This window comes from Zingiber officinale, chromosome 6B (genome assembly GCF_018446385.1).
Source record: "Zingiber officinale cultivar Zhangliang chromosome 6B, Zo_v1.1, whole genome shotgun sequence".
Taxonomy (NCBI): Eukaryota; Viridiplantae; Streptophyta; class Magnoliopsida; order Zingiberales; family Zingiberaceae; genus Zingiber; species Zingiber officinale.
In genome coordinates this window covers 12,002,355-12,028,262 of record NC_055996.1, presented here as the reverse complement: position 1 = coordinate 12,028,262, position 25,908 = coordinate 12,002,355, and the positions used below count along the sequence as shown (strand labels likewise).

At 38.7% G+C, this 25,908-nt stretch overlaps 4 protein-coding genes across 5 annotated transcripts; 1 reads left to right on the top strand and 3 right to left on the bottom strand.

Moving 5' to 3' along the window:
- The first annotated feature begins 434 nt into the window (after window positions 1-434).
- On the top strand, window positions 435-5,546 carry LOC121991996 (MD-2-related lipid-recognition protein ROSY1-like). Its single transcript, XM_042546093.1, has 4 exons — window positions 435-548; window positions 1,314-1,415; window positions 4,556-4,716; window positions 5,298-5,546. Exons 1-4 carry the CDS (start codon window positions 446-448, stop codon window positions 5,397-5,399), a joined length of 468 nt encoding a protein of 155 aa, XP_042402027.1. The 5' UTR covers window positions 435-445; the 3' UTR covers window positions 5,400-5,546.
- Window positions 5,547-5,820: 274 nt separating this feature from the next.
- On the bottom strand, window positions 5,821-11,194 carry LOC121991995 (methyl-CpG-binding domain-containing protein 11-like). 2 transcript variants are annotated; one of them, XM_042546092.1, is made up of 4 exons: window positions 10,927-11,066; window positions 9,289-9,374; window positions 6,968-7,118; window positions 5,821-6,881 (listed from the first exon to the last, which is right to left on the bottom strand). In XM_042546092.1, exons 3-4 carry the CDS (start codon window positions 7,113-7,115, stop codon window positions 6,049-6,051), a joined length of 981 nt encoding a protein of 326 aa, XP_042402026.1. In that variant the 5' UTR covers window positions 7,116-7,118; window positions 9,289-9,374; window positions 10,927-11,066; the 3' UTR covers window positions 5,821-6,048. The 2 variants fall into 2 exon arrangements, with proteins under 2 accessions (XP_042402026.1, XP_042402025.1); XM_042546091.1 differs by lacking the exon at window positions 9,289-9,374 and having other exon boundaries at window positions 10,927-11,194.
- Window positions 11,195-13,710: 2,516 nt separating this feature from the next.
- On the bottom strand, window positions 13,711-18,140 carry LOC121991994. The gene is made up of 4 exons (XM_042546090.1): window positions 17,539-18,140; window positions 16,290-16,436; window positions 15,382-16,044; window positions 13,711-15,042 (listed from the first exon to the last, which is right to left on the bottom strand). The coding sequence occupies exons 1-4, from the start codon at window positions 17,872-17,874 to the stop codon at window positions 14,014-14,016; spliced, it is 2,175 nt and encodes a 724-aa protein (XP_042402024.1). The 5' UTR covers window positions 17,875-18,140; the 3' UTR covers window positions 13,711-14,013.
- A 5,876-nt stretch (window positions 18,141-24,016) lies between these two features.
- Window positions 24,017-24,701, bottom strand: LOC121989939. Its single transcript, XM_042544241.1, has 2 exons — window positions 24,467-24,701; window positions 24,017-24,322 (listed from the first exon to the last, which is right to left on the bottom strand). The coding sequence occupies exons 1-2, from the start codon at window positions 24,591-24,593 to the stop codon at window positions 24,201-24,203; spliced, it is 249 nt and encodes an 82-aa protein (XP_042400175.1). The 5' UTR covers window positions 24,594-24,701; the 3' UTR covers window positions 24,017-24,200.
- Window positions 24,702-25,908: the final 1,207 nt, after the last annotated feature.

The window sequence follows — 25,908 nt, the reverse complement described above, 5'->3', positions numbered from 1 at the left end:
GAGATACTTTAATAGTAGTTTAGAAAAAAAATTCTTTTATAAGATTATTCTCCTATACTATATTTACCTAAAAACTAATTTTAAAAGTAAAACCTTTGTGTTAGTTGGCGGCCTAAATTTAAACAAAAAATCAAACTTTTTTGTGGTCGAAATTGTCCTCCTTCCCTCCATAAAATCCTGTCACATTTCCAACCACAAAAAGATACTTTAAATATTATCTCTATTTTTTAGTTTAATTATAAAGTCAATCGGACGGCCAAAAATCGATCAAGATGTTGAAAATTATAATAATTTAATTCTGTCCTTTTCATAAATTCGAGAAATTCCAAGTAAATATCCTGATGAGAGAGGGTAAAATTGTAATTCTGCAAATTTTAATCATATATAAAGACCTGGACAGGGGCTTCTTTTTCTCCAATCCCCTTCGCCCTATCGAATTCGACCGATGGCGTCCGTGGCTTCCCACCGACTCTTCTCCGCCTCCTTCTCCTTCTTCTTCCTACTCCTCATCCCTCGGCACGGTGCCTCCACGGACTTCCAGTACTGCAGTGAGTACCTGTTTCCCTTTCGCTGCTCCTTTTTTTCTTGCGCATAGTTCATTCGATTCCCTTGGTTTGTTTTCTTTCACGACGACTCTTCCGTGTTGTTTGGTTGCTGATTATATCTGGAGGAGGGGATCGATTTGTTCAATTTGTTTCCACTTGGGCGCATTTTCTGCTTTTGCATTCTAGAGATGGCATTGTAGTTGTTGTTTAGACCATTTGGTCGACGATGTTGCAGAAAAATTGCTCCTTTTGGGTCATAGTTTTGGTTTTTCCAGGTGAGGTATTGGGATTGCCCTCTATCCCATCACAGAAACTAGTCTTAGAAGGAATTTTATGAATCGATTTTCAGTTACAATATTACAGTCAAGTAAAAATGGAACCCTACAATGATGCTTTGTGGAGGGGAAATCGTGCATTAACAGTTAGTTATTGTGTTTCAACTTTGATCATTTTTGAAGAAATCCTGTTAATATTACAGTCCAGTACAAATGAAACTCCACGAGGCTTTGTTTATTGGTCTCATTGCATGGATTTTCTCTGTTTCTATGTACGTTGACTCACCTTTTCCAAGGTCAATTTAAGTCTCTTGGTCATCGTTTTTTACTTCAGCCTTGGAACGGTCTCATTTTATTTTTTATATTTACCATAACAATTACATTGATTATTTACACAATCATTATCCTCCAGCTATTAACTATCATTTTTTTTTTCTGAAACATTTGTATACTATGCACAAATCGTTTGCCAATAGATTTTTGTTATCTGCAGACAAAGAAGCTGACTATCCGGTGAAGGTCAGCAGTGTTCAAATATCACCTGATCCAATTGCACGGGGCAAGCCAGCTAAATTTAAGATTACAGCCAATGCTGGTAAGTTAGACACTTTGCACCTTGTAGAATTGCTAATTTTTACAGCATACACAAATTTGTTTCTTAACTTTACATCGGGTATAAGGATTATAAGACAATGATTGAGCTAGTTTTAACAAAAAAAAAAAAAAAAAAGGGCAGCCCGGTGCATGAAGCTCCCACCATGCAAGGTCCCGGGGAAGGATTCATTATACGCAGTCTTACCCTGCTTTTTTACAAGAGGTTGTTTCTAGCATTCGAAACCGTGACCTTTTGGTCACATGACAACAACTTTACCGTTGCGCCAAGGCTCCCCTTCAGTTTTAACAAAAAAAAATAAATAAATTTGATATACCCTTCTAAGACAGTATAACACCTCAATGCTGATAATAAATGATAGGTAGGTTCATCTAGAGGTGAATTGTAGAAAGCTATGTGATCCTATTTAAAAGCGGTGGAGATGGCGCGCTGGGCAGATGACTCTGTTGTTGACTGGGAGAAGACTCTGGGATGGAGAAGAAAATAACACCTAGTACTCCTCCGGGAAACTCCTTCTTACGCACACCGCAAAGAGAGCAAAGGAAATATTAGAGCGAGAACCAGAGAGAGAGTCCCTGGCATAGACCCTCCGAAGCTCAAGTCAGTACGATGGTCAAGCGAAAAGTGGATAAGAAAATGAACAGTAGATGTGTGGTGCAATGTAAGGCGTGTAGACCTTTTTGCATACCTGACCAACAGAGAAAATCCCTTTTATGCTGCCTCTTATAACCTTCACAATAATGAGACGACATGATGGAAGATATACAGCCTCGAAGATGTACAACCATCCTTCGAGGTCGTTACCGATATATGAATCACTTCTTATAATTTCTGCCATCAATGAAGCAATTGAGAGAATATGCCGTCAAAATGATGGATGATGGAAGATGTATAGCCACCCTTCGAGGAAGGTTCCATCGCATGTATATGTTATAGCAACAGAATATTCTCTGATAAATAGTTGTTATTCTCTGACGGGTTGTTGCGATTCCCTGACAATGCTGCCCCTGGAGGCAGTCCGACCTATCTAATAGCTGACCGACTGTATGATGAGAGATTGACAATAGAAATGGGGAACTAAGTCCCTTAATTGTGACCGGCTCTTAGACTGACTAGGTTTAGAATTGTTAAGTGGGGGCACTGAGCCTCATAAACCTGACAGACGTTGTGACCGACCGGTCATAGTCTTGGAAGTCCGATAAACTCTGGAGCTGACTGACCATATGCTGAGAGTTGCGTTAGTGCTGCAAGATAGGGAACTATGCCCTGTAAACTCGACCAGCCCTTGAGCCAATCAGACATATGTTGAGAGATAGAGAGCTATGCCCTATAAACCCGACTGACACTTGGGCCGACTGACCATATGCTGAGAGTTGCCTTAGTGCTAAGATAGGGAACTATGCCCTGTAAGCCTGACCGACCATTGGGGCCGATCGAATTTATTTTGTATATCTTTGCATTGAGGTGTAGAGCGCCAAGGCCCTTAAGTCCGACTGACTTTGAAGCAGACCGACTCCTTACTGAATGCCTTAGCATTGAGGAGTGAGGAGCTGAGTCTAGATGAGAGCGACTTGGCCATCTGCTTATACTCTGACCCTGATTGCCACCTCATTCTGACTTTGACTACCACCTCACTTTGACTTTGACTTCCAACTCACTATTGGATCTACTCATAACATACCGTATCGGTATGTAACCCCATGAGAATGTACACTGCTACATGTTGTTAGAATAGGAGGAGGTGGATTCAGAAATATAGCAAAGGTAACAGGCAAGGTATTTCTGGAAAGCTTTCTTAAGGATAAATATTTCTTGCTGTTGATGCAAAACGACTTCCTTGAAACTTTTTGCCCAAGATATATTGTCTAACTCTACCACTGCTCAAGCTTGAGTTGCTGGAAATTTTTGGAACTTCCAGTAAAAAACAGCAACAAAGGGAAAAGAAACAAGTTTAATGAGATGTATAACACATGGGACTAGAGGCTTCAATACACATTTGAATTTATCAAATTTCATGTTTAATTCAAGTATCCTTTTATCATTAGGAAAGGTATAGTATATACTATAATCCTCCAATTATCTTCTAATTGTTCTGAAAGACAGGCATTAGTATCTACAATGCTTATACAAAGTAGGTGATCAAGGCTGGAACCATAGGATCACCGTATACTGGTTTTCATTTCTTAAGGGAGCACACTAATGATCCTTCGTTTATTGTGTTTGGCAAATATTCCCTGATTTTACCAAATAACACTTAAGAAGAGGCCTATCACTTCCCTAAGGCAGTCTCATCAGGAATAACCACAATTACCCTTGTTACTTTTTCATTGTGTGTATGCATATATGTATTACGTACGTACTCATCAAGAATACCCACAATTATTTTATCACTTCTCTCATTCTTTTTCCTGCCTTTTCATTGTGTGTGTCTGTCTATACAATACACACACACATATATGTATGTAGATGTGTGAAAAAAAATTAAGAAATAAAAGGAGTAGATAGGGTTAAATTGGAGGCTCTTAAACACACCAACAGTAGAATTAAATCGACTTTTAAAACTCAAAGACAAAATGAAACTCAGGAGGTGCTATGCCCATTTGGATTATGTGCTCTAAGACTGGGACAACCATTCAAGCATGTGAGTTGTCTATAAAAAAACAGTGAGACTCTCGAACCATAGAATCAAATAAAAAACATTTTAATTTTTCAAATCTTATTCCTCTTCTTCTGTGTTTTGTGTTTGGGTTTTGTTATCATTTAATTGTCAGTATACAGCACATGTTTCATTATGCAGATTAAATTAAGAATACTTTGCCATGGTAGCTGTCAGATGGTAATCTGATAACTGATGGTTTTATAGCAGAAAGGTTATTAGTTGCATAAGCACAAGATCTGCAGATGCAAGTTGCCATGCAGCTCCCTGTAGAATCCTGTTGAATGGGCTTGTTTTTTTAATTAAAATGCTGACTACTCGTCTATCATTTATATCTAAAGAAGCAAGAAGCAGATAGTAGTATGCTCAACTTGTGCAACTGTTTTGCAATGAATTGTAGTGATAGCCAATAGAAATTGGTCTATCTTTTTGAAGCACAAGTTCATCACTTCAATATTCTGAACAGGAGCTCCAATCTCTGGAGGGATGTTGGTAATTGATGTCAAGTATTTTGGCTTTCTTGTTCACGAAGAAACTCATGATCTTTGTGAAGAGACATCCTGCCCAATCTTAAACAGTGATTTCATATTATCTCATCAACAGACTTTGCCATCATATGCACCTCCAGTAAGTAGCCATGTTTAAAGTTTTTGTGTGAGCAACTTAATTTTTTCCGATTACCGGTTAATAATATTTACTTTAATTCGAGAGTATGGCTTCAGAGAGGTTTATAGAATTTCATGATGATTTAACTTATTTCTGCATTTGACTTCTACTTTTAACATGTTGATTTCGAAACCAATTTGTTGTATTATCTTCACATGAAATTCTGAAACCTCATATGTGCATTTCGAGCCACTCGTAACTTGAATTCCTGAATTAGCTTGGTGGGTGCTGAATTGCACAAAATGCCCAACAAAATGAATTTTGACTTGTTGGCTGCAGCATTGGAATCATCTTGTAACCATTTTAACTTGAAACCTTGTGTGGGAGCTCATCTATACCTATAGGCATTATGTGAGATCACTCTCATTCTAAAGTGTCCTAAACAAGACAACCTATCAACCATTGAGGTGTTGCTATTATGCTTTGTCTGTTTAAATAACACATCATGATTTATCTGAGTTTTATTGTTATATTCACGTTGTAGTCGGCCTGTTTCTAATTTTTGCTCCAGATTTGTTCTTGCTCATGTGTTTTTGTTATAGGGTACATATACACTCACGATGAAGCTGATAGCAAACGCGATAGAGTTGACTTGCATCAACTTTGATTTCAGTATTAGATTTGCATCCGTTGCTGACATCTGAAAACTAAGCTTCAACTTTGTCAATGTGATATCAGAGCTGGAGTCTTTTCATGGCTCAATTGTAAAAAACACATGGAAATAAAAATGGCATGTATCTAAAACCTGTGAAGACTGATATAAATATTAGAAAAGATATTGATTTGATCTCTCTGTTGATTGCTTCTTGAGTCATAGTTGATAGGAGAGAATGAAATGAATTGTAATGGAATAGAATGGACTGATAGACACTAATTTGCTGAATTCCTCTGAGTCTGTATTCTTGTAGCCGATGATGCCTGGTATAAGCCCAAGCGAATAACTAGCGCTCAGAATTGAAATTCAACAGCTATTTTTCTTTAACACTGTATTATTAGGCATCAACTCCAAACACAATTGGGAGCATAAGATTAAATTAGAAGATAGATGCTAAAGATACATCTAACTAATTTGTCAAGGATTAGGTCCTACATTAATAGTGAATAATACAAGAACTTGTTCAAATGTTACTTTGCATGGCAACATGTCTCAGCTATTCAATACAATACAAGTTATTGGGAGCAGCTAGACTACTCAACTCTAGCTGTCAATAAGTTCATCAGTCCAGAAGAAGAAAAAAAAGTTTCACAAAGGATGCGGCGTGACGGGTCACAGTATGGCTGAATATCTAAGTTTTAGCAGTTAACAGGAGAAGCTTTTGGCAGATGCTGAGCTTCCCCACAACTGGTCGAAGGGGGCTCCGACATGACTGCAGCTTCTGCATCTTCCTTGTGCTTGCTATTACCTGTTGAAAACTCTCCATCATGTTTCTCTGCTACAGGTGCAGTAGGTACAACTTCAGGTGTCACTTCTTTGTGATTCTCTGAAACGGCCTCAGTTTTATTGTCGGCACTTCCATTGCTTTCCAGGACAGAATCTTTCTTTTCATTCGGTGATTCCCCAGCAGCAACAGCCTCAGCTATGGCTTCTTTTGCATCACCATCTACTTTGGTTTCAACATCAGCAGGCACTTCATCTTTGACTTTGTTTGCATCACCATCTACTTTGGTTTCAAAGTCAGCAGGCACTTCATCTTTGACTTTGTTTGCATCATCACCATCTACTTTGGTTTCGACATCAGCAGGCACTTTATCTTTGACTTCGTTTGCATCACCATCTACTTTGGTCTCGACATCAGCAGGCACTTCATTTATGACTTTGTTTGCACCATCATCTACTTTAGTTTCGACATCAACAGGTATTTCATCTATGACTTCGTTTGCCTCATCACCTACTTGAGTTTGGAAATCAGCAGGTACTTCAACTTCTTGCATGGTAACATCCTCTTTAGCTTCTGCGACAGCACCCTCCTCTTTCATAGGGGAAGCTTCATCTCCTTCAGCATCCTTCTCCCTGGCTTCTTTCATTGAGCTTGATTTTCTTTCTCGCTTTTTAGGCTTTTCATCTTCTGGGGTCTCGACAGCCTTGGTTTTCTCCCTGATTCTGGCTGAACGCCTTGGAGTGTCACCTGATGTCAACGCAATTCAGTAAAAGAAGCAGATGCCGATTCGAATCACGTAAGCTAGCAGGTATGATACGTGTGAGAAAATGTACCAGTTCTCCAGTCAAATTCAGATGAAGGCGGGCCGCCAGCATGTGCCTTCAGGTATTGCTGTAACTGCCTCTTGTTTTTAATCTCCTCACCAGTTGGTGATATGAAAACAATCTCATTCCTTCTTGGTGTTCCACCCTCACTCGGCATGAACTATTAGCATACATCACAAACATATAACTAGCGTGGCAAAAAAAAAAAAAAAATGGAAATTGTTTGATGATCAAGATAAGTTTATGACATAGTACACTGAAGCAAATTAAGAGATGATTCCAAAGAAAAAGATTACTCAAATGGGATAGGATAACAATAGTCAATAGAAACACAGATTATATTGCGGTGCATTCGGTTTGCGAGCAGAAAAAAGAACAAAAAAATTACACTATTGTAAATTCTCTATATAAATTCTAGAGGAATATATAGTAGGGGTGATTATGGATCGGGTTGGTTCGGTTATTAGGATAAAAAACTATCCAAGCCTACTAGATCAGATAATACAATATCAGAACTTACATCCGGTCCTATATCCGGCGGTTATTATGTATCAGATATCCGACGGATTGTTAGTTATTTGGATATCCGACCCTATATCCAACGAAATATAAAATAATAAAAAATAAAAATTTTAAAATGATAATAGATATTATTCATTACACGTTGTAACAGCTAATCGCCAGTAGCTGCTACACGTTATCGACAGTAACTACTACAACGTGTAGCAACTTATTGACAGTAGTTGCTACAAGTAGGGATGATCACGGATCGGGTTGGTTCGGTTATTGGAATAAAAAATTATCCGGCCCTACTAGATCAGATAATGCAATATCAGGACCCTACATCCGGCCCTATATCCGGTGGATTTTTTTTTTCGGTTCGATTCAGGTCGGTATAAGCGGGTTGGTCGGTTTGGCGGGTTGACTGCTCACCCCTAATAGATAGACAAAACCTGATACTACTTTTGTCAATAAGAGGGAAAACAAGAACATTCCTTCCAAAGGGCAGCTAAACATGGTAAATAGAAATGGCTCCCAATGCTATTCGAGCCACAAAGAACTAGCAGTCCTCTTCTTAGAGGAGTTGGTACAAAAAACATCTATTATTCATTTTTTAAAGGAGAAAAAAAACAAACCATTACTTTTAATAGTGAAAATGTTCTCCTTACTAGAAAAAATAGATAAAATCAAGTGCAGATTTCTTTGAAGGCAATTAATAGAGAAATATCATGCAATTCTGTGGCATGGTTTCTATGACTTAAGAACTTTGTAATAAGTTGGATACATGAAATGTAGTTTCAACAAGAGTAAAGAAGTGAGAGGATATTTAAATTGAATGAACAAGAATTCTGACAAGTATCTTAAATTTATTGTAGTGGTTAAAATAGAAAAGAACTTCAAGAATCTTGCAATTGTCGTATACTTCTTAGACTAAAAAAGAGTTCATAAGACAATAGTGCAACTAATTGTCCTTTATGGTAAAGAGTGTTAGGGAATTATGAAACACCAAAAATAATGTAGCAGAAAATAAATGCTAAGATGAATGAACAAGAATTCTGACAAGTATCTTAAATTTATTGTAGTGGTTAAAATAGAAAAGAACTTCCAGAATCTTGCAATTGTCGTGTGCTTCTTAGACTAAAAAAGAGTTCAAAGACAATAGTGCAACTAATCATCCTGTATGGTAAAGAGTGCTAGGGAATTATGAAACACCAAAAATAATGTAGCAGAAAATAAATGCTAAGATGAATATGTGAGTTGCAAGAATAACTTTTACAAAAAAAAGTTAGGTGAAACTTCAATTGATTAGAAAAAAAGAATTTGATTAAGATCATATGGATTTATTCAAAAACAGTCAATTGAGCTAATAATTAGATTGTTGAATCATTTAAAGTTGAAGGAACTAGGGGCAGAGAAAGACTGAAGAAAACTAAACACAATTAAAAATAGCTTAAAAGATCTGGATACTAAAGTAGTAAGATGAGTTTGCAGGAAATTCAATAGGATGAGAAGATGCATATTATATTCGTCTTATCAACAACAAATAATTCAGATTATCAATTTGTTTGTTTGCTGTTATTGTCTACTACTCTTTATTCTACTAACAAACTCAACCTGCACTTGTGTTATTGCCCGAGCACAAAAAGGTCCAGGGGAAAAAAGGGCAAACATACGGGTACCAACAACTTAAACTACAGATTTCATTTTGTACAACATTGTGAAATATCTATTCAACCGTCAACTGTTTGGAGAAAACAAACAGAACACAGCTTTCAGCCTAATGAATGAAAGCAAAAGGAGAACAAACTAACAGGCATAGACTGGCTTACATATCATTGCTTAAAAATGGTTAGTGGAACAAACATCCATCTTCAATGTATTCCAAAATAGATCTTTAAACTTCATGTTCATGGTGCTTCAACAAAAGAGTACAAGAAGGCAATTATTCAGTCTGCTGCAACTAAAGAGTCAATAGGCATTTACAGTTTAGTAAGTTTGAAGCGAAAAGCCACAATTGAATGCTATGCTTTCTAGGAAATCGAAAACATGAGAAAACACAAATCTACTGCCAATAGTGACATAAAGTTATTCTGCAACCTGTCTTTCCATAGTATGAACATGACGAGTGCAGTCAAATAAAAAGGATGGCATAGCCCCAATAAATCAGAGTGATATACAGTAGGAGCCGTTGACAAAATTCTGTTTAGTTGATTTATAAAAAATAGATATTATATGATAAAAGAAAATATTGAACATAAAAAAGAAAATAGCATTTATCAATTAAAAACAATACCATAAAAAAGGTCACTTAGAAGTACCAAAACATGACTAGAAAACTCATACTCATAATAAACGATTGAATCTATAGAATAAGTTGACTCAAATCATAAATCTCTTTGGTCAAAATGATTCAACAAAGTTGTTAATTTGTTCACAGACTTATCTATTCAAAAACCAATGAAAAAAATATATAAAAAAATAAAAACAAGTCATGATCTATTCATCTATTGGTGATCAAGTTATATAGCAAGTTATATCCAGATCTTTTAAATTGATTTTGGCTATTTAAATAGAATTTTATTTGATCTCCATCTGTCCCTGTCAAATCCTCAAATCCAATTTATTCAACTTGTCTAGCACTCTAGCTACATAGCATATATCTTTGAATATATTCATATCATATTCTCTTTTCTATTATTTTATTGCTCAATTGTTCAAGCAGTATTAATTGTATGGCAATCTCATTGTTTGTATAAAGGTTGGCAAATCTTTTCTTTATAACACTATATATAGAATACCATTGCAAAATGAACATAACATCTGGCATGCATCTAATAGATTATATGTGAATAATATGTCAATTATATCTAATGCTTTGTCAAACTGAATCATGCACAAGAGGACGTTTCACGTTGAACCAATGCTACAGTAAAAATCCAGAGTAGGTTAGCAAGAGATCAAACTTAGCAAAAAACTGAAGTATCTAACTGTGTTTGGAAGTACAAGGATCTCCTTTTTACCAATACAACTAAAGCCATCCTTTTTTTTTTACAAGCTAATTCCAATATATCATATGAACCTTTTTTCTTCTTTTTTTTTTCCAAAAAAAAAAGAATAAGCGATGATGGCAAGCAAATCAAATATGCCCAAAACCCTAGGCTATGTTATACCAATCCACTAGTCCTGGAAGAACAAGCAGAACACCATGCTCAATCACTAAATTCACCTGCTCAAAAACCCTAAAACACCCTACTGTTAGTACAAATAAGCAAGCCGCCATGAAGCGAGCAAACCCTAGAATGCGCACCACAGAATCGACCAATTACCTGAGCACACAATTGCAGCTAAAGGCAACAAGCAGAACAAATTAAGGGCACGAGAAAGCGAAAGGAACAGAATTGCAAACAAGAAGAGCTACGCCGAGAAGAGATCGGGAGTTCCTCAGAGAGAGAGAGAGAAAAAAAAACCTTCTTGGTCCAACCCGCGGGCGCCGTGAGCTCGACGGCGACGGCGACGGCCTCCGCCTCGCCTGCCGCCTTCTCCTGCCTAACCTCTCCGCCTTTCATCTCCTCCTGCTCCGCCATCTCAATTCTTCTTCCAGCTCTGGGATCCGCCGACGAAATCGCGACTAAAAAGCGAAAAAGAGAAGAAATAGGAAAGGGGGAAGATTCAACGGAGCGCGTAGCTGCACCGCCTCTAAAATCCTAACGACGTCAAAGTAAACGCCGGAACTCGCGTTGAATTCAAACTTGCGCCCTAGCATCCAATGTCCAATCCCCTGTTCTCCCTAGCCCCACTCCCATAAAATGTCACACATCATTGGTAACTCACAAAGGGACCCATCTGTATAACCAATAGGAATCAAACTTTTAATCGATCCTACACAGCCTCGCTCAGGGGATTGAAGTAACGACTTGCCCGTGCACGTGGCTGGAAATAATTGGATGGAGAGGTGAGGACTCGATGCCGGAAGTCGTCACGTGCGGAGTGGGCAAACGTGACGGCGTTAGGGGTAGTTGACGGGCGACACGTGACTGTTTATATGCGTATCTTTCGGAGGGATATCGATTTCTAGCATTATCCGCTCCATAAAAATAAAAATAAAATAGAAAGTAACATGAATTAACACACGAAATGCGTCACACCTTCCAATCTTTGTGGAACGGAAATATTCCACGTGGAGAAAATTATGCAAATCTATATTAAATTAATATAACATAATCTTCGTACTTCCTTTTAAATTTAATATAATTGATGCGATGAAGGATACAGCTGTCAGTCAAGATACAATATGGAGGGTCAAATTACCTTCGACACTCATTCTATAAATGCAAAGCTAACCGAGGATAAGTTAATTACGTGTCTCTAACTAGTCAGATTTTCTGGTAAAAAAAAACATTAGATAAGAGAATAGATCATTTATAATTGTAATTAAATTACGATCATAATTTGATTATAATTGATTATAATTTTTTATTAGATTTATAATTTCTTCCAATTATAATTTAGATCGGGACGATCAGACGAATAGTTGAAGGCCATTGGTGGTGGATAGGTAGTCAAGTTACCCCGCGCCAAGCGAGGGACGACCTCCGAGTAGTCTCCAGCCACCCGTCTCGATCCAAACTATAACATGTGAAGGACAGTGAACCCAGAGAGAGATCACAGCCAATTGCGATCGGATCATGACCACGATCTGTAAGGTAAATGGTCAGGTTATCGGGCGTCAAGCGAGGGACGACCTCCTAGCGGTCTCCAACCATCCGCCCCAACCCAAACTATAACATGTGGGGGACAATGAACCCAGAAAAATATCGCAATCAATTGTGATCGGATCGCGACCACGATCTGATCGTAATTACAAGTGGTTGATCCTCTGATCCACTATTTTATGGACCAGAGGATCTGATATGCCTCTATCTCGACTGATCCTGTCCGAGCGCTGAGTCGACGGACGCTGGGGACGTGGCACGCTCCGCTGTCTCCGACTGGTGGTGTAGTTCTCCGACGAACCTGCAAGGAAACCGAGCTGGGAGGGGTTTCCTGGCGACGGCCCTCCGACGCTCAAGTCAGGCAACGAGAGAGACAGAGTAATGAGGCTACCGTAGAGATGTGTCCATACTTTCGTCGACGTCTGGGGTCTTTATATTGGACCCCGGGGGAGTGCAGGCACGTTTCCCGATGCGTGCACTCTTCCCCAAACATACCTTAACAAGCCTGTGTTAGAAAAGTACCTCTAGCGTTATTCCGCAATCGTCCGAGCATATCCTAGATATGACGGTGGAAGCTTCCACCGTATGATTCTGTGTACGGCTCGGCCGCCAACTCTGCTGCTTGTCGGCGGTAGGTGTCTCGAATATGATGTTATCCTCTGTCTCCTTTATCCTCTTGCGTTCCTTGTCTGTTCCGGGGCTGAGCGGATCGGCCGCTCGGCAGGCATATCACTTCTGCATCGGTCATATGCTCGGATGAGACTGCTCCTGCCTGTGTTGCCTTGTGTACCGGCCGAACGGACAGCCCGCTCGACCCTTGAAACTTTTTTTACCTTGAGCATCGGAAACCCGACCCCTAGTCGGGTTGTCTTTCATTCGGTTCGGAGGATTCACGACCGGTCGGCCCGCGGGGCCTTGTCGGTAGGCCTGCCTCGTCCGGTCGGCCGATCTCCGGGTTGACTATCTTGACCTTTGACCTCCACGTACCGTTGACCCTCCGCCGACAAGAGTCCCCCATCCTTATCACCGGATCATCGACGTAAATTCTGACATCCCTTCTAGTTTAATCTTAAGTCTCTACATTATCTTTCCATCTCAACTCTTAATCCCAACACCTCTTCTAGCTCAGCCCCCAGATCTGACATCGTCCCATAGTCTCAGCTTCACTATCCTAAAAGCCATTCCACATCAACGTCACATTTTTCACCCTCGAGACAATGATTACAATTTACAAATATTTCAAGACATATCTAAAAAAAGGAGCGGTACGAGATTATAATTTGATTTTCTAGATGCCCTCCACTGACATTTGACACTGTATCAATACTGATCTTGACGATTATATAGACACCCATAAAGATAATAACAAACGATTCCCCTGAATTCTCAAAACCTTTTACCAGATTCTACGATTGATCTCCATCTTCCTTCTTTAACATACCATCTCAAAATAAATCTAATCCTAACTTGAACGTTGAAATGACCTTGAGATCCGTTCTGTGACCAATCCAACTCTCTTTCTGAATACATTTCAGACCCTTTTCATCTCAATTATCAACGATCTTTAGAGAACGCACACGTAAACAAGTTCATTGACAGATAATTTGACTATCCACGATATTTAACCAAAATAATAATATAAATTACAGTAGTTCATTTGGTGCTCGTACTCCAATTGGACTCAGTACACATACCAGGCAGTGAACACTTCTACTCACAGCAAAAACGAAGTGCCGATAGTTAGTTGATATCGAAAGAGACATTGGCAGAGATGTTTATCGGTTCCGTGATGCCTTCGCGTATCGAAAGTCCACAATGCTTTCCAAACAGACCTAATGGATGCTATGAGACAACAAGTGGTGCAGGTGTAAATGCAGCGTCTGGTTGAACTGGCCAAGGGAGCTGAAGGAGACTCTCCGGGGTTGTCGATAGAGTGGCTGATTCAGTGAAATGGAACTCGATCTGGAGGCATTGATGCAATGGAGTTGACGATGTGCGACCTTTCTTAATATCGGCTTGCAGTTCCCGGATTGGAATTGCGGCCAGGAAGCTCTTAAGGTACTCCTTGCATGATTCCTTTCCCCGACATACAAGTTCCCCTTCCACTACAGTGTTTCTCTTTGCTCGGTCCTTATTCTCAGACTCAGTGGAATCCTCGGTCGCATTAGAAACCAGGTTGATGCATGTTCTCTCGTCGAACTTGAGGATGTAAGCCTGTTGACATCCCTCGTATAGACGCTCACCGAGAGTGTCAATTATATAATAAGCATCATGTTCAACCTTCAGGATAAAAAAGTGATCGTTCCAACTTACAATATATAGCTGAGGTTCTGCATTGCTTGAGCAGTTCGATCCTGTTTGACTGATTTCATCCCAGATGCTGTCAAAAGACATAGCTTCACTAAAAAAGTCAAAGTCACTGTCGTTATCGGTGCCTTTGGGATGAAAGAATCCAATGAACGATTTCGTTGGCACGACAGCAAGTGGCCGAATCTTAGCTTGAAGAACTGTCTCTAGGTCAAAATGTTTGTCAGGGAAACACTCCTGATAGACGCGGTTTTCACAAAGGTTTCTCCATTTGAGAGAGCCTTCTCGGATTAGGCTATCAAACTGAGACCTGAGCAGCATCATGTTCTGGTTCTTATGAAACCAGTCGGCAATAACAGCTACAAGAGCTGTGCATGCACTCTCACCGGATGCTTGCTCACTTCTCTGATCAATGGATGCGAAGAAAACATGTGTGGTAAGCTTCATGTGCCCGTCTCGACTAACTAGATCCTTTGATTCCCAGCTTCCTATGACGAAGCAGTCATCACCAAAATCTGATACTGATTCTCGGTTCATAGCTCGTCCATCATCCCCATTGTGCCTCTACAAGAAAAGCATCACAACATTTTCAATTATTTTTTCTAAACGGGCTAAATTATCTACAAGATAAAGCAAATACAACATTCTAGTCACAGAACCAAAATTCAATGTAAATAGTTTGTCCTACGTTTCATGCCAAGAGAGTTTCTATGCCCAATTATTTAGGAAACATGGCATTTATGGATCCCATTGAATTTGATAAACTTTGATAGAGAAGTTGACGAACGGGTATGATTTACTATCAAATGATCCCTCAATCAGAACAGATAAAGGCAACACATAAGAATCAAAAGAAACATAACAATGATTTATAAACAGATTAATGTGGTATGCGATGCTTACACTGGCAGAGAGTGATTCATCCGAGGAACTCAGTAACCGTCGATCATAGTCAATGTCATCCCCTCCCTCTTCATATGCTTTCTTGAGCAATGGTTCCCCTTTGGATTTAGGAGACTTGAAACTCAATTTCCTCTTTTTCCATGGAAGAAAACTCCTCTTTGACATGGAAAGTTCAGAAATGGATAACAGTTTATCTGCTGCATGAGAACAACCTACATCTGATCTCCGGTGATTGTAGTAGACACAATCTTCATTTTCTCCATATATCTTCATCTCGTATCCAGCATTATTAACAGAAGCTAATGTGCCATAACTGAACGAATTCCTGGCATTAGTATCATCTTTGATGTCTTCCACTTCATCAAGATCATCAAGAGAATCTGTGTCAAATGGATAACCATATTCTACATTGTCACTCCTAGCAGAGCACTTCCCCTCACTACCATTGTCGTCTGGGAATGCCTTTTTAGACTTCCGAGCAGACACAATTTCTGTTAAAATTTTCACCTTTCGCAATCCGGCTTTTAGTGCAGAAAGCTCTTCTTTCTCAGGAGGAATAACATTAACATCTCCTGACCGAGGTGAGGATGCACCACTCGGTGAATTCTGGACCGTATCAGAAGAATCTTGTGGAGATCTCAATTCCGATATACTGAGTGCCAACTGCAAAATGAACATCTTTGTGAGTCGCATTCTTGAATTAAGTAAAGATTCATAGTGTGACTTAGGGTTATGTCAAATGTGTGACTAAGTCGGTACAAAAAAGGATTTGTAGACGACAAAAAATGAGGTGTGGTTGCGGCGATGGCAAGGAAGGCATTATGTTCAGAAAATGGAGTCTTGCACAGGATGCTCTCTAAAGGGAGAGAAAAAAAATCAAACAAATAGCATACGACGAGTCAACATACATGAAGCGACAAAGTAGACTCAGGGGCACCAGGAAGTAACAATGGAATGTGGAGCTCAATCTCCTGCTCTGCAGATGTGAGTTCCGATATGTTGAGTGAAGCCACTCCAAGCACAGATTGTTTGGTCTTTGTGCCTTGGTTCGAACCCTACATCGGAATGGAATCAATTTACTTCCTCCTTACAAAATGCCATTGAACAAATACAAATAACAGAAAACACTTTTCCTAAACATTGATATACTGCAACTATAAAACAAAGGAAAGATAACAAAATAAGTTTGGGTTAAACTGATCAATAGCCAGATAAAATAGCTACATATGGTATAATCATATTGAAAAAGAGTAGTTCATAGCAACTAATTTATCTAGTGAAGTATGTGTTATCTCTGCTATGTTGATTGTTAAGAATTTAAGTTCGTCACAACTTTATCGCAACACATTTTCTTGCTAATAGGACAAGTTACAAATCAGGTGAATCATTTTACATATCAGGACAGAATATGCAAAGTGGCAGATAGACTTCTTATTAAGGAATCGACAAACTAAAGCTGCAATTGGAGATAGAATTAATGAAACAAATTGAGTTGACTTTTGAAATAAAATGATTGTGCATTTGTGCATCTCTGAGATAAAAACAGAAATTACAGACACATTTATTTCTGCTAAAGAGATCAATAATCAAATAATTCATGAGTAAATGAGAGAAAGGTCACCATTAGCAACTGGCCTATGTCATAAGTCAAATTCAAGAAAAAAATAACTATTTTTTTCTCAAGAGATCTACAAACAACAGAACAGCAAGAAAGTCATCGAACATTCCTAGAAGAAAAGTAGTTACAACAACTACATCCGGGAAAAGCGCTTTATCCCACTAAATGGAGTCGGTTTTACGAGGCAATAGGCTCCATCCACGTGAAAATAGTACTTAAAATTGAACATGAAAAGATACAAAAAGTACTTAAAAATTTTCTCGAAAGCAGATAAGAACGTACTTTCAGAAAAGGTCACTGACCAGCCTAAACCAACAGAAATCAGCAGCTATTTGATGAAATAAAACAAACAAGAAGATAATCAACAAAAGAACGCCAAACAGAAGCATCTCAGACCAAAAAAAAAACTCCATAATAGTCACTGGCAAACAAACAAAAAATGCCGATCGCTAAGATTCATAGCACGCATACCGAGGTACTACTGCAGCAAAGCATAAAACTACAGAAAAATAGGGTTTCAGTGTCCTATTATGACTCACATTGAACGTGGTGAATACGACCTCCCACGGATAGAAATCGTTCTCCTTGTGCGCCGTCAAGGTACAAAGGGTCTGAAATTCCTCATTCCACACCACCACGCCGCCATCGCTAACCTCCTCCTCCTTCGTCCGGTTTTTCTTCACCGTCCTCCGCAGAGATCTCAGCGCCAGCTTCGGCCCCTTCCACGTCACCTCCACGGCCATCTTCCTCCCCGCAGCCGCCTCCGCCTCATCCCCACCGCCGACTCCTTCGATCCTCCTCACCACCAGCTTCACCCGAAACTTCCTCGACAGCAGCGGCGACCATGGCCGCCACCGCATCATCCTCGACGCCATCTCGATCCAACCCCCTCAGCAAGCGCACAGGAAACACCTCGACCGCCCGCAGGCACGTAGAATCGGCGCCAAAATGAGCCCTCGGAGGAGAAGCAAGACGCCGCCTTGGCGTGGAAATCGCCGTGGGCACGGACAGACGGAGAGGATAGGGAGAAAAAGGATGGACTTTGGATAAAGATTTGGGGAGAAATCGAGGAAACCGGGGAGAGAAAGAGGAAACCAGAGCAGTGAATATGCGAAAGCTTGGTGTGGGTTCTGGGCAGGAGAGGAAATATATAAATAAATGAAGTGGGCGGTTGTTTACTTCATGGCCACCCAGGCAGATCATCTAACGGAAATTCGAGTTAACGGCGACGGAATCGTGAGCTCATATTTGACAGAATCGCCCCTGAAATTAGATAATTTCTTAATCCGGTGCTGTGGGGATTAAATCGCAATAAAAAATGGAAACTTTTACCAAAATGCGCTCTCTATTTTTGTTAATATAAAAAAGCATCTTAGTTTAACAAAAATTGCTCTCGACATTTTTTCAATTATGCCCTTTTATTTTAAGATTATCATCTAAAATCCAAAAATCAATTTTAATTTTTTTTTCTAAATTTTTTATTTTATGAAAAATAAATAAAAGTATCTCAGTAACCCTAAAGAGAATACTATTTCACAAATCTATTTGCACATTAAAAGTGTGTGGTCTCATTAAATTACTTTGTTGAGGTGTGTGCCTTGGTGCCATTTGGTGTTTTCTACTTGTCTTCCCTCCATTCAGAGCATTGGAAGATAGCTAGTAAAGCCCCTCATGAATGTAACATTAATTGGCCATTAAAGAAGAGCATAACAAAAATTCTAACAAAAAAAAACAAGAATAAGTCAAATGCTAATAATATTTTATTTACAAATTTTTTTCATATGGAAACCTATAATTTTCTAAATAGTTGACATTATAATATAAATGGAAGGGAGATAAAATGTAAAATTTTAAGGGCATCTCATTCTCAATAGGAGATTTTGAAAGAGGTTAGTGAAATTAAAAAATTGAAGAAAAAAATTCTGTGAGATTTTAGATTTGTAATTTAAGAGCATTAGTGAAATTTTAAATCTACTTTTTAATATTAAAATTAATGATATTAGCAAGATAAATAATTAATGAGTAATAATCATGTATACAATATAATGTATGGATACATATAAATTATCCATACATTGGACATGATAAAAGTGAACTCATACAATAATACAATGCAATAGCCACACTTAAAAATCTTAGTAGCAACTTCATACAAAATTAATTTAATTTTTTATATCAGATATTAAACTAATAAAAATAAATACTATACTTATGTTGAGAAATATATATTTTTCTAACATCGTCGACTTAAGATATTAATAGAAATTTCTCTTCTCATGATTTTATTAATCTTAATATGTGAGACTAAAGATAATCATAACAGTATATGTTTTATAAAAAATACTAATAAAACTTACTAATAAGTTTTAAATTTTTTTTAGTATATACAGAAAAAAAAATATTAACATAATCTTATTTTAAGCTTTACCAAAATTGATTAGTAAAGAGTCCAAATTCACATCAAAATTAATTAGTAAAGAGTTTAAATTCTTAATAAAATAGTAAGATGATAAAAAATTGATACTTAAACAAGAATGAGTAAAACTTTGGTAAAATTAAATTAACGTCAAATTTAAAAATTCAGTTAGTTAATTTGATTTTTAATTTTTTTAATTTGGTTCGATTTTTTATTAATTTGATTTGATTTTGATTTTAAAATTCATAATTGGAATTTTTCATCGATTGTCAGAATAAATTGAAAAATGTTCATTATGAGTAGTCCATAAGTCCAACATTTCTTGATTGCCCACCCTATTTGAAGAAAATATTTTTACAAATGTGCCATAGTTGGGAATTGAATCGTAAGTATTTGGATGACAACTTAGATGACCTATCGCTATACCATAGCCTGGGGTTGAAGATGTCCTAATAATGTGATAAAAAGATGATTCGCTCTCCTCCAATACCCCGCTACCCAAGCTGAGACTATATATATATATATATATATATATATATATAGTCTCATTGAGGATCTCTGGGGTGATCGGTCCAGTCTCACAGAATTTTTCCACCGGCCATCAAGATAAATCAGGAAGCACTCACAGCGAGCGACCAAGAAACCCAATATCCTTTGGTTGCACATCTCATCTGGAGAAAAAAAAGATGAAATCAGCCACCCTAGCGGCTTCACACGGTCGGTCCCACGATCATCTATGAGGAGATAAATCAGGGAGCTGTAGTTGGCCAGTGCGGAGGAGGATTTTTTTTTCCTCTACTTTGCTGAGATTCAAACTCTTGTCCTATGGTAGCAACTCTGCTCCATATTAGCTAACTCAACCTTGTCTCGGCGCCCCTAAACCCTAATAATGATAATCCCAATTAGCCTCATTGACTATCCCTGGGGTGATCGGTCCGGCCCTATAGAAATTTCCCACCGGTCACTAGGATAAATCGGGAAGCGCACGCGACTGCCAGTGTAGAAGCCCAACATCCTTTGGTTACGCCCCTCCATTTAGAGGAAAAATTCCTTGCAAATATGTCGTGACTGAGATTCAAACCGCGAGTACCTAAGTGACAATCTGGATGTCCTACCGCGGCACATGGCCCTAGAGACCCCTAAACCCTAATAATTGTGGCAAAAAAAGGTGAATACGCTCGCCCCCAGTGCCCCCCCCCCCAACCCGTCCCAGGGCCAACACGGAAGAGGTAAATCATGAGCGATCACTAACCTTTGGAATAGTGACTAGCACATAAGGGAGATATTTACCTCGACTTTGCCGAGATTCGAACCCCAGACCTCATTGGCAACACCTTATGTGCTAGCTACTAAACTCATCCGAGGAGACCCCCTAAACCCTAATAATTGTGGCAAAAGGCGAATACGCTCACCCCCAGCGCCCCCGCCAACCCGTCCCAAGGCCAACACGGATAAGGTAAATCACGGGCGGCTAATAGCCTTTAGAATAGTGACTAGCACATAAGGGAGATATTTACCTCGGCTTTACCGAGATTCGAACCCCAGACCTCATTGTGGCAATACCTCATGCGCTAACCACTAGACCCATCCGAGGGGACCCCTAAATCCTAATAATGAAACATATGAAGGTGGGACAAGACTACATATATTATTACCTCCTAATCCTATATCTCAATATCCTAATTAACTGTAACTAAACATTGGAGACCTACATTGAACCACTTGGCATCTAATTATAACTAATTAATTTGTTAATTAGTGAATTGATAAGTTAGTTTGACATCATAGCACATTTATCTGGACGGTGCCATCATTTTGCATTTGGTTACTTTTTTTTTTTTTAATATTCCATGTAAAGATATTCTTTAATTTGTTGAATTTTAATTGGTGGATAATGAATCTAACTCCGACTGCACTTGTGACTTTTATTAATTTTTTCCATTTTTAAATCTGGGTTAATAAATAAATCTAATCTAATCTCAACTTCAAACGTAGAGTATTTTTTTATTTTTTTTTAATGGTATTCTATAACGCCATCAAACACACTTGTCACTCAACCCAAATAGATTGTAAATCCAGGATAAAATGAAAGTGAAGTGGTGAAATCGCCTTTAAGAAAATTTTATATTTTCTAAAAGAGGGTAAATCATGGCGTCTTGTATAAGAAAAGTTAGATATCCAGTGAAATATTTTACATGAGTTAGAAATTGATACAACACATATTAAAGCAATCTAGGATTGTTTACATTCATTAAATAGATTAAGCTAGCTATTCGCTTGGATCAACTAATCCACCAGGCCAACTAAATTACCTATTCGCTTGGATCAACTAATCCACCAGGCCAACTAAAATTAACTGATGCACTAATTGGCCGTCCAACAGACGGATCATATCAAATAAAGGCCGATTAACCTAATGGATTGCTCTTCGAATTGGGTCGCACATGACACTGAGGGCGTGTTTGGTTCAGGGTTATCGCTGATAACCTTAGTTGGTTATCAACGATAACCTTGTTTGGTTTAAGTAATTGGTGATTCCTGGTGATACAACATTCCCGCCACATCAGCAATTAGGGAATAGAACCAGGAATCACAAACCCTTGGAAATCTTAGGTTTTCTACGATTCTGGGGTTATCAATATTTTTTTCCAAAATTACCCTTCGAATCACAAAGCAAAGGTTTTGTCTCGACGCCGCCACAGCTGCGATTGGGAGCACATTTGCTTTGCTCGTCTCGACGCCGCCCTTATTGTCACCTTGATTGACACTTGTAGGGATGAGAAAGGTGCGGCGATCAGCTACAGAGCCACCGGAGCCATTACAGAAGGCCGACACGCTTTCTTCTCCGATGACGCGCCTGTCGTCTCCCGGTTCTCATCTCGAGGGCCTAGCGTCATGGACGACCAGAAGAATCCGGCTGACGTCCTGAAGCCGGATATCCTGGCACCAGGGGCGCAAATTTGGGTGGCCTGGAGCTCGCTTGGCGTCTCCGACCCTGTACTCTCTGGCAACGACTTCGCTTTGCTCTCAGGGACGAGCATGGCGGCGCCGCACGTGGCCGGAGTCGCGGCGCTCATCAAGCAGCTCCGCCCCTCGTGGAATCCCTCCATGGTAGCCTCCGCCCTATCCACCACCGCCTTGAAGCATGACCGCCGGGGGCTCCCGCTCCAGTCGCAGGGCTCGGACCTGTACTCCAAACGCACCCTACGATTCCGGGGTTGCTTTCCGGGGGAGAGCTCGAGGATGAGGACGGTGAAGGAGCGGAAGGGGGGAGGTGCGAGAGAAGGGAAGAGGGGGGCGGAGAGGGAGGCCTCGGTGGCTAAGGGTAATATAGTAAATTTTAAATTAAATTATAGTATTACCTTGATTGAACCAAACAACACTAAGGTTATATTGTATTCCCTATAACCTTGGTTATGTGATTACTAAGTAATCACATAACCAAGGTTATACACGATAGGTATGAATGTAGACCTGATTGCCTTACTAGATACGGGCTTAAGTTGGGCATGACCTACAATTTTTCAATATATATATATATATATGGTATTTTCTTAAAATAGTGTTTTAAGAAAATAAAAAACTATAAAAAATAATTACAACAAAAAGGTGATCACCTTTGGAATGGACTCCCCAGACTCCAGTCCTATACTATTTGAAAGGGAGATAAATCAAGGGGAGTTCGTCTAGCACAGTAAATTTTTGCATGAGTTTAAGTGATCCACGATATATTTTACATTCATTAGAAATCAATCTCATGACCTATTGCAATATTACAATAACACAACATGAGAGTACCAATATATATATAACTTGAAAGTTATAATATAAACCATAAAAAAAATAACAATAATATTTTTTATACAATTAACAAATTATATTTTAAAAACTAAAATTTTAGTAAACATAATAGCCAAGTTGACGTTAGATTGTTAATAGCCTAATATGAGTTAAGTTCTTGTCAAGTGACTAAAACGTATCTTGTCCTGAGCTCAAGTATATTTTTAAATAAAAAACGAATGAAAATATTTTTTTTAAGATAAGATATCTAGAAAACACCACTACATTTGTGATTTGTGCATAAATTTTGGACAAAATTTAAGCAGAAATTTATCAAAAAATCAGGCATAAAGAAAATGCTAGTTTTCAAGTAAATCATAGATAAAATTTAGTCAAAGTTTAAATTAAAAAATTTAAATATTGCAAAGATTTATTCTATTACGGATTCTCTAATTACACAATATTTATTTATTAAAATATTTATAAAATATTTATTTAAGCAAAATAGAATATCACATAGACAACCAACCCAAAGTAAAGATCACATTAATTTTTTTAAAAACAGATAGAAAACTACAAACTTTTTGCATACGTTCTGAATGCCAAACCCACACTCTAACTGATTTAAGGCATTTCCCACAGAATCAGTCGATAAACAATGGGAATCCAAAACATGTTTTTTCAAACAATATCCTCTAGTTCATGATCCTAACAAAGCCATTCTTAATCATCGACACTAAACAAAGAAGAAAACAAACTGAAATAAAATAGAAAGATTCCAGCTTATCAAAAATAACAAGGAGAAGACAAAACAGGTGCGAACCTCAAATTATCAACTTCAAACAGAATTTTGTTGAGTTTGTTTTTCTGTATCGATCTAAAAGTATGATTCAGGTGAAATTGGATGGATAGAAATTAACATTACTACTACGTTTCCCCCAAAAAGAAAAATCGTCACAAGGGGTAATTTCCTTTCCCTAACAAACAACCAAATCGACGGCCATCTCAGCCGGAGTCGGGCCGGCGACGGCTACTCCACCGCCGGCGGTACTCCTTGCTGTTCGACGATGGCTCGACCACGTCGGGCGCAAACGTCACCTTCTTCTTTCCCCTGTTGCTCGCTTGGCCTAACCAAAGACTACGTTTTCATCATTTGAATCGACAAAAAAGGAATCGCGCGCGCACACACAATCAAATCGGTGCGGGCTGGTTGAAATCTCGATCAAGAACGCAAAGTCAAAAACTCGAAATGCATGTGAAACGAAGCGTACCGATCTCGGATTCGAGCTTCCGGATGAAGAAGGAGGCGAGGCGCTTGTGGACTTCGAGGGCGAAGACGGCGACGGTGGCCGAGACCGCGACGACCGCCATTAGCCCCACACAGCGAGAGCTCTCCATGCTCGATTCGATCGATTTCTTCGATATCTCTTCTCGTCCGAAGGCGATCGAGAGCGGAAGCAGGGGAAGGGAGGACAAGGGATTCGATCGGGATTGCGAGAAGCGAGTTCGAACAAGGCAACTTTTAGAATTACAAAGGCTTCGCCGGGATCATCTAGTTACTTCTCTAACACATTTACCCAAAAGTGTACCTTAAACTTCCTTCAATTTCATTGGCAAACACTTCGGAGTTTGACTTGGGGCTCGCTGGGAGTTAGGTGGAGAATTCGATCGCCAGCTCCTAATCGAAACGGTGTTTGCGTACTTTTTTTGAGTACCCACTTCAGCACCGCTTTCCTGAATGGAGAGCATTTTTCATGAAACGGGTGTGCCGTTGAGTGAAGAAAGTAGTACCACTTGTGAAATGACCAAAGGACTCTCGTTTGGAGATTAAGAGAAAATGAATACGTTACTTTAAAAGTGAGGGCAAGACGGTAATTTAAATATTATTTTGTAAAACAAATTAATTAAAAAAACAAGGATGCACTCGTCAGTACGGGTGTCAAAAATAAATCTGACCCGACGACCCAACCCGAGTCGATCCGAAAAAATTAGGTTCAAATTAGATATTTTCGAGTTCAGGTCGGGTTTAAGTTGGAGGGTTGAATCGGATTCGGGTTGAATTGAATCGGATTCGGATTGATTCGAGTTGACCTAAATATAGGGTCTAGTGAGATTTTTTTTTTTTTTTTTGGGTTAAATCGAATTTTATTTTAAAAATTAAAATGTTTTATATATATTAATATTATGTTTGTATGATAATGTTGGAGTATTAATATAAAAGTAAAGAATTATAAGAAAAATAGTAAAACAAAATCGTTTTGAATCGAATTTTCAGGTTATCTGAGCCGGGTTGATCGGGTTCGATTTGGATTTAGGGGTTTTAGGTTGAACTCGGATTTAGATCGAGTTCGAGTTAGATTAAAAAAAATCTCAACCTGATCCAACGCAACTCGATTCATTCGAATTGACACCCTTACCCGTCAGTTTATATATAACTAAATTGCTATAAATCAATCAAAATATGTGGGAAAAAAAGAAAAGGATGAACAGACAATGAATGCATTTAATTGTAGATTTCAAGCCAAATTAAGTTTCGACAGAGTCAATCTCAAGAATCAAAGGAACAATTCCACCTATACAAGTTCATGTAATTACATAGGAGGATTGTTTTTAAGTTCCTCTTGATGGCAAGAGGAACTTAAAAACAATCCTCCTATGAGACTGCACAACTGAAAGATCGATCCACGTTGTGTTGCTTACATTATTCTTATTC

Bases quoted from the DNA above. Each gene is read 5' to 3' on its own strand.
- LOC121989939 (XM_042544241.1), bottom strand. From the start codon at position 24,593: ATGGAGAGCTCTCGCTGTGTGGGGCTAATGGCGGTCGTCGCGGTCTCG. The intron at 24,323-24,466 runs GTACGCTTCGTT...GTCTTTGGTTAG, and splicing joins GAAGCTCGAATCCGAGATCG to GCCAAGCGAGCAACAGGGGA.
- LOC121991994 (XM_042546090.1), bottom strand. From the start codon at position 17,874: ATGGCGTCGAGGATGATGCGGTGGCGGCCATGGTCGCCGCTGCTGTCG. The intron at 16,437-17,538 runs GTGAGTCATAAT...ATTCCGATGTAG, and splicing joins TCGTATTCACCACGTTCAAT to GGTTCGAACCAAGGCACAAA. The intron at 16,045-16,289 runs GTATGTTGACTC...TTCATTTTGCAG, and splicing joins AGTCTACTTTGTCGCTTCAT to TTGGCACTCAGTATATCGGA.
- LOC121991996 (XM_042546093.1), top strand. From the start codon at position 446: ATGGCGTCCGTGGCTTCCCACCGACTCTTCTCCGCCTCCTTCTCCTTC. The intron at 1,416-4,555 runs GTAAGTTAGACA...TATTCTGAACAG, and splicing joins TAAGATTACAGCCAATGCTG to GAGCTCCAATCTCTGGAGGG. The intron at 4,717-5,297 runs GTAAGTAGCCAT...TTTTTGTTATAG, and splicing joins TGCCATCATATGCACCTCCA to GGTACATATACACTCACGAT.
- LOC121991995 (XM_042546091.1), bottom strand. From the start codon at position 11,043: ATGGCGGAGCAGGAGGAGATGAAAGGCGGAGAGGTTAGGCAGGAGAAG. The intron at 7,119-10,926 runs GTTTTTTTTTCT...GTATGCTAATAG, and splicing joins CCGCGGGTTGGACCAAGAAG to TTCATGCCGAGTGAGGGTGG. The intron at 6,882-6,967 runs GTACATTTTCTC...CGTTGACATCAG, and splicing joins TGAATTTGACTGGAGAACTG to GTGACACTCCAAGGCGTTCA.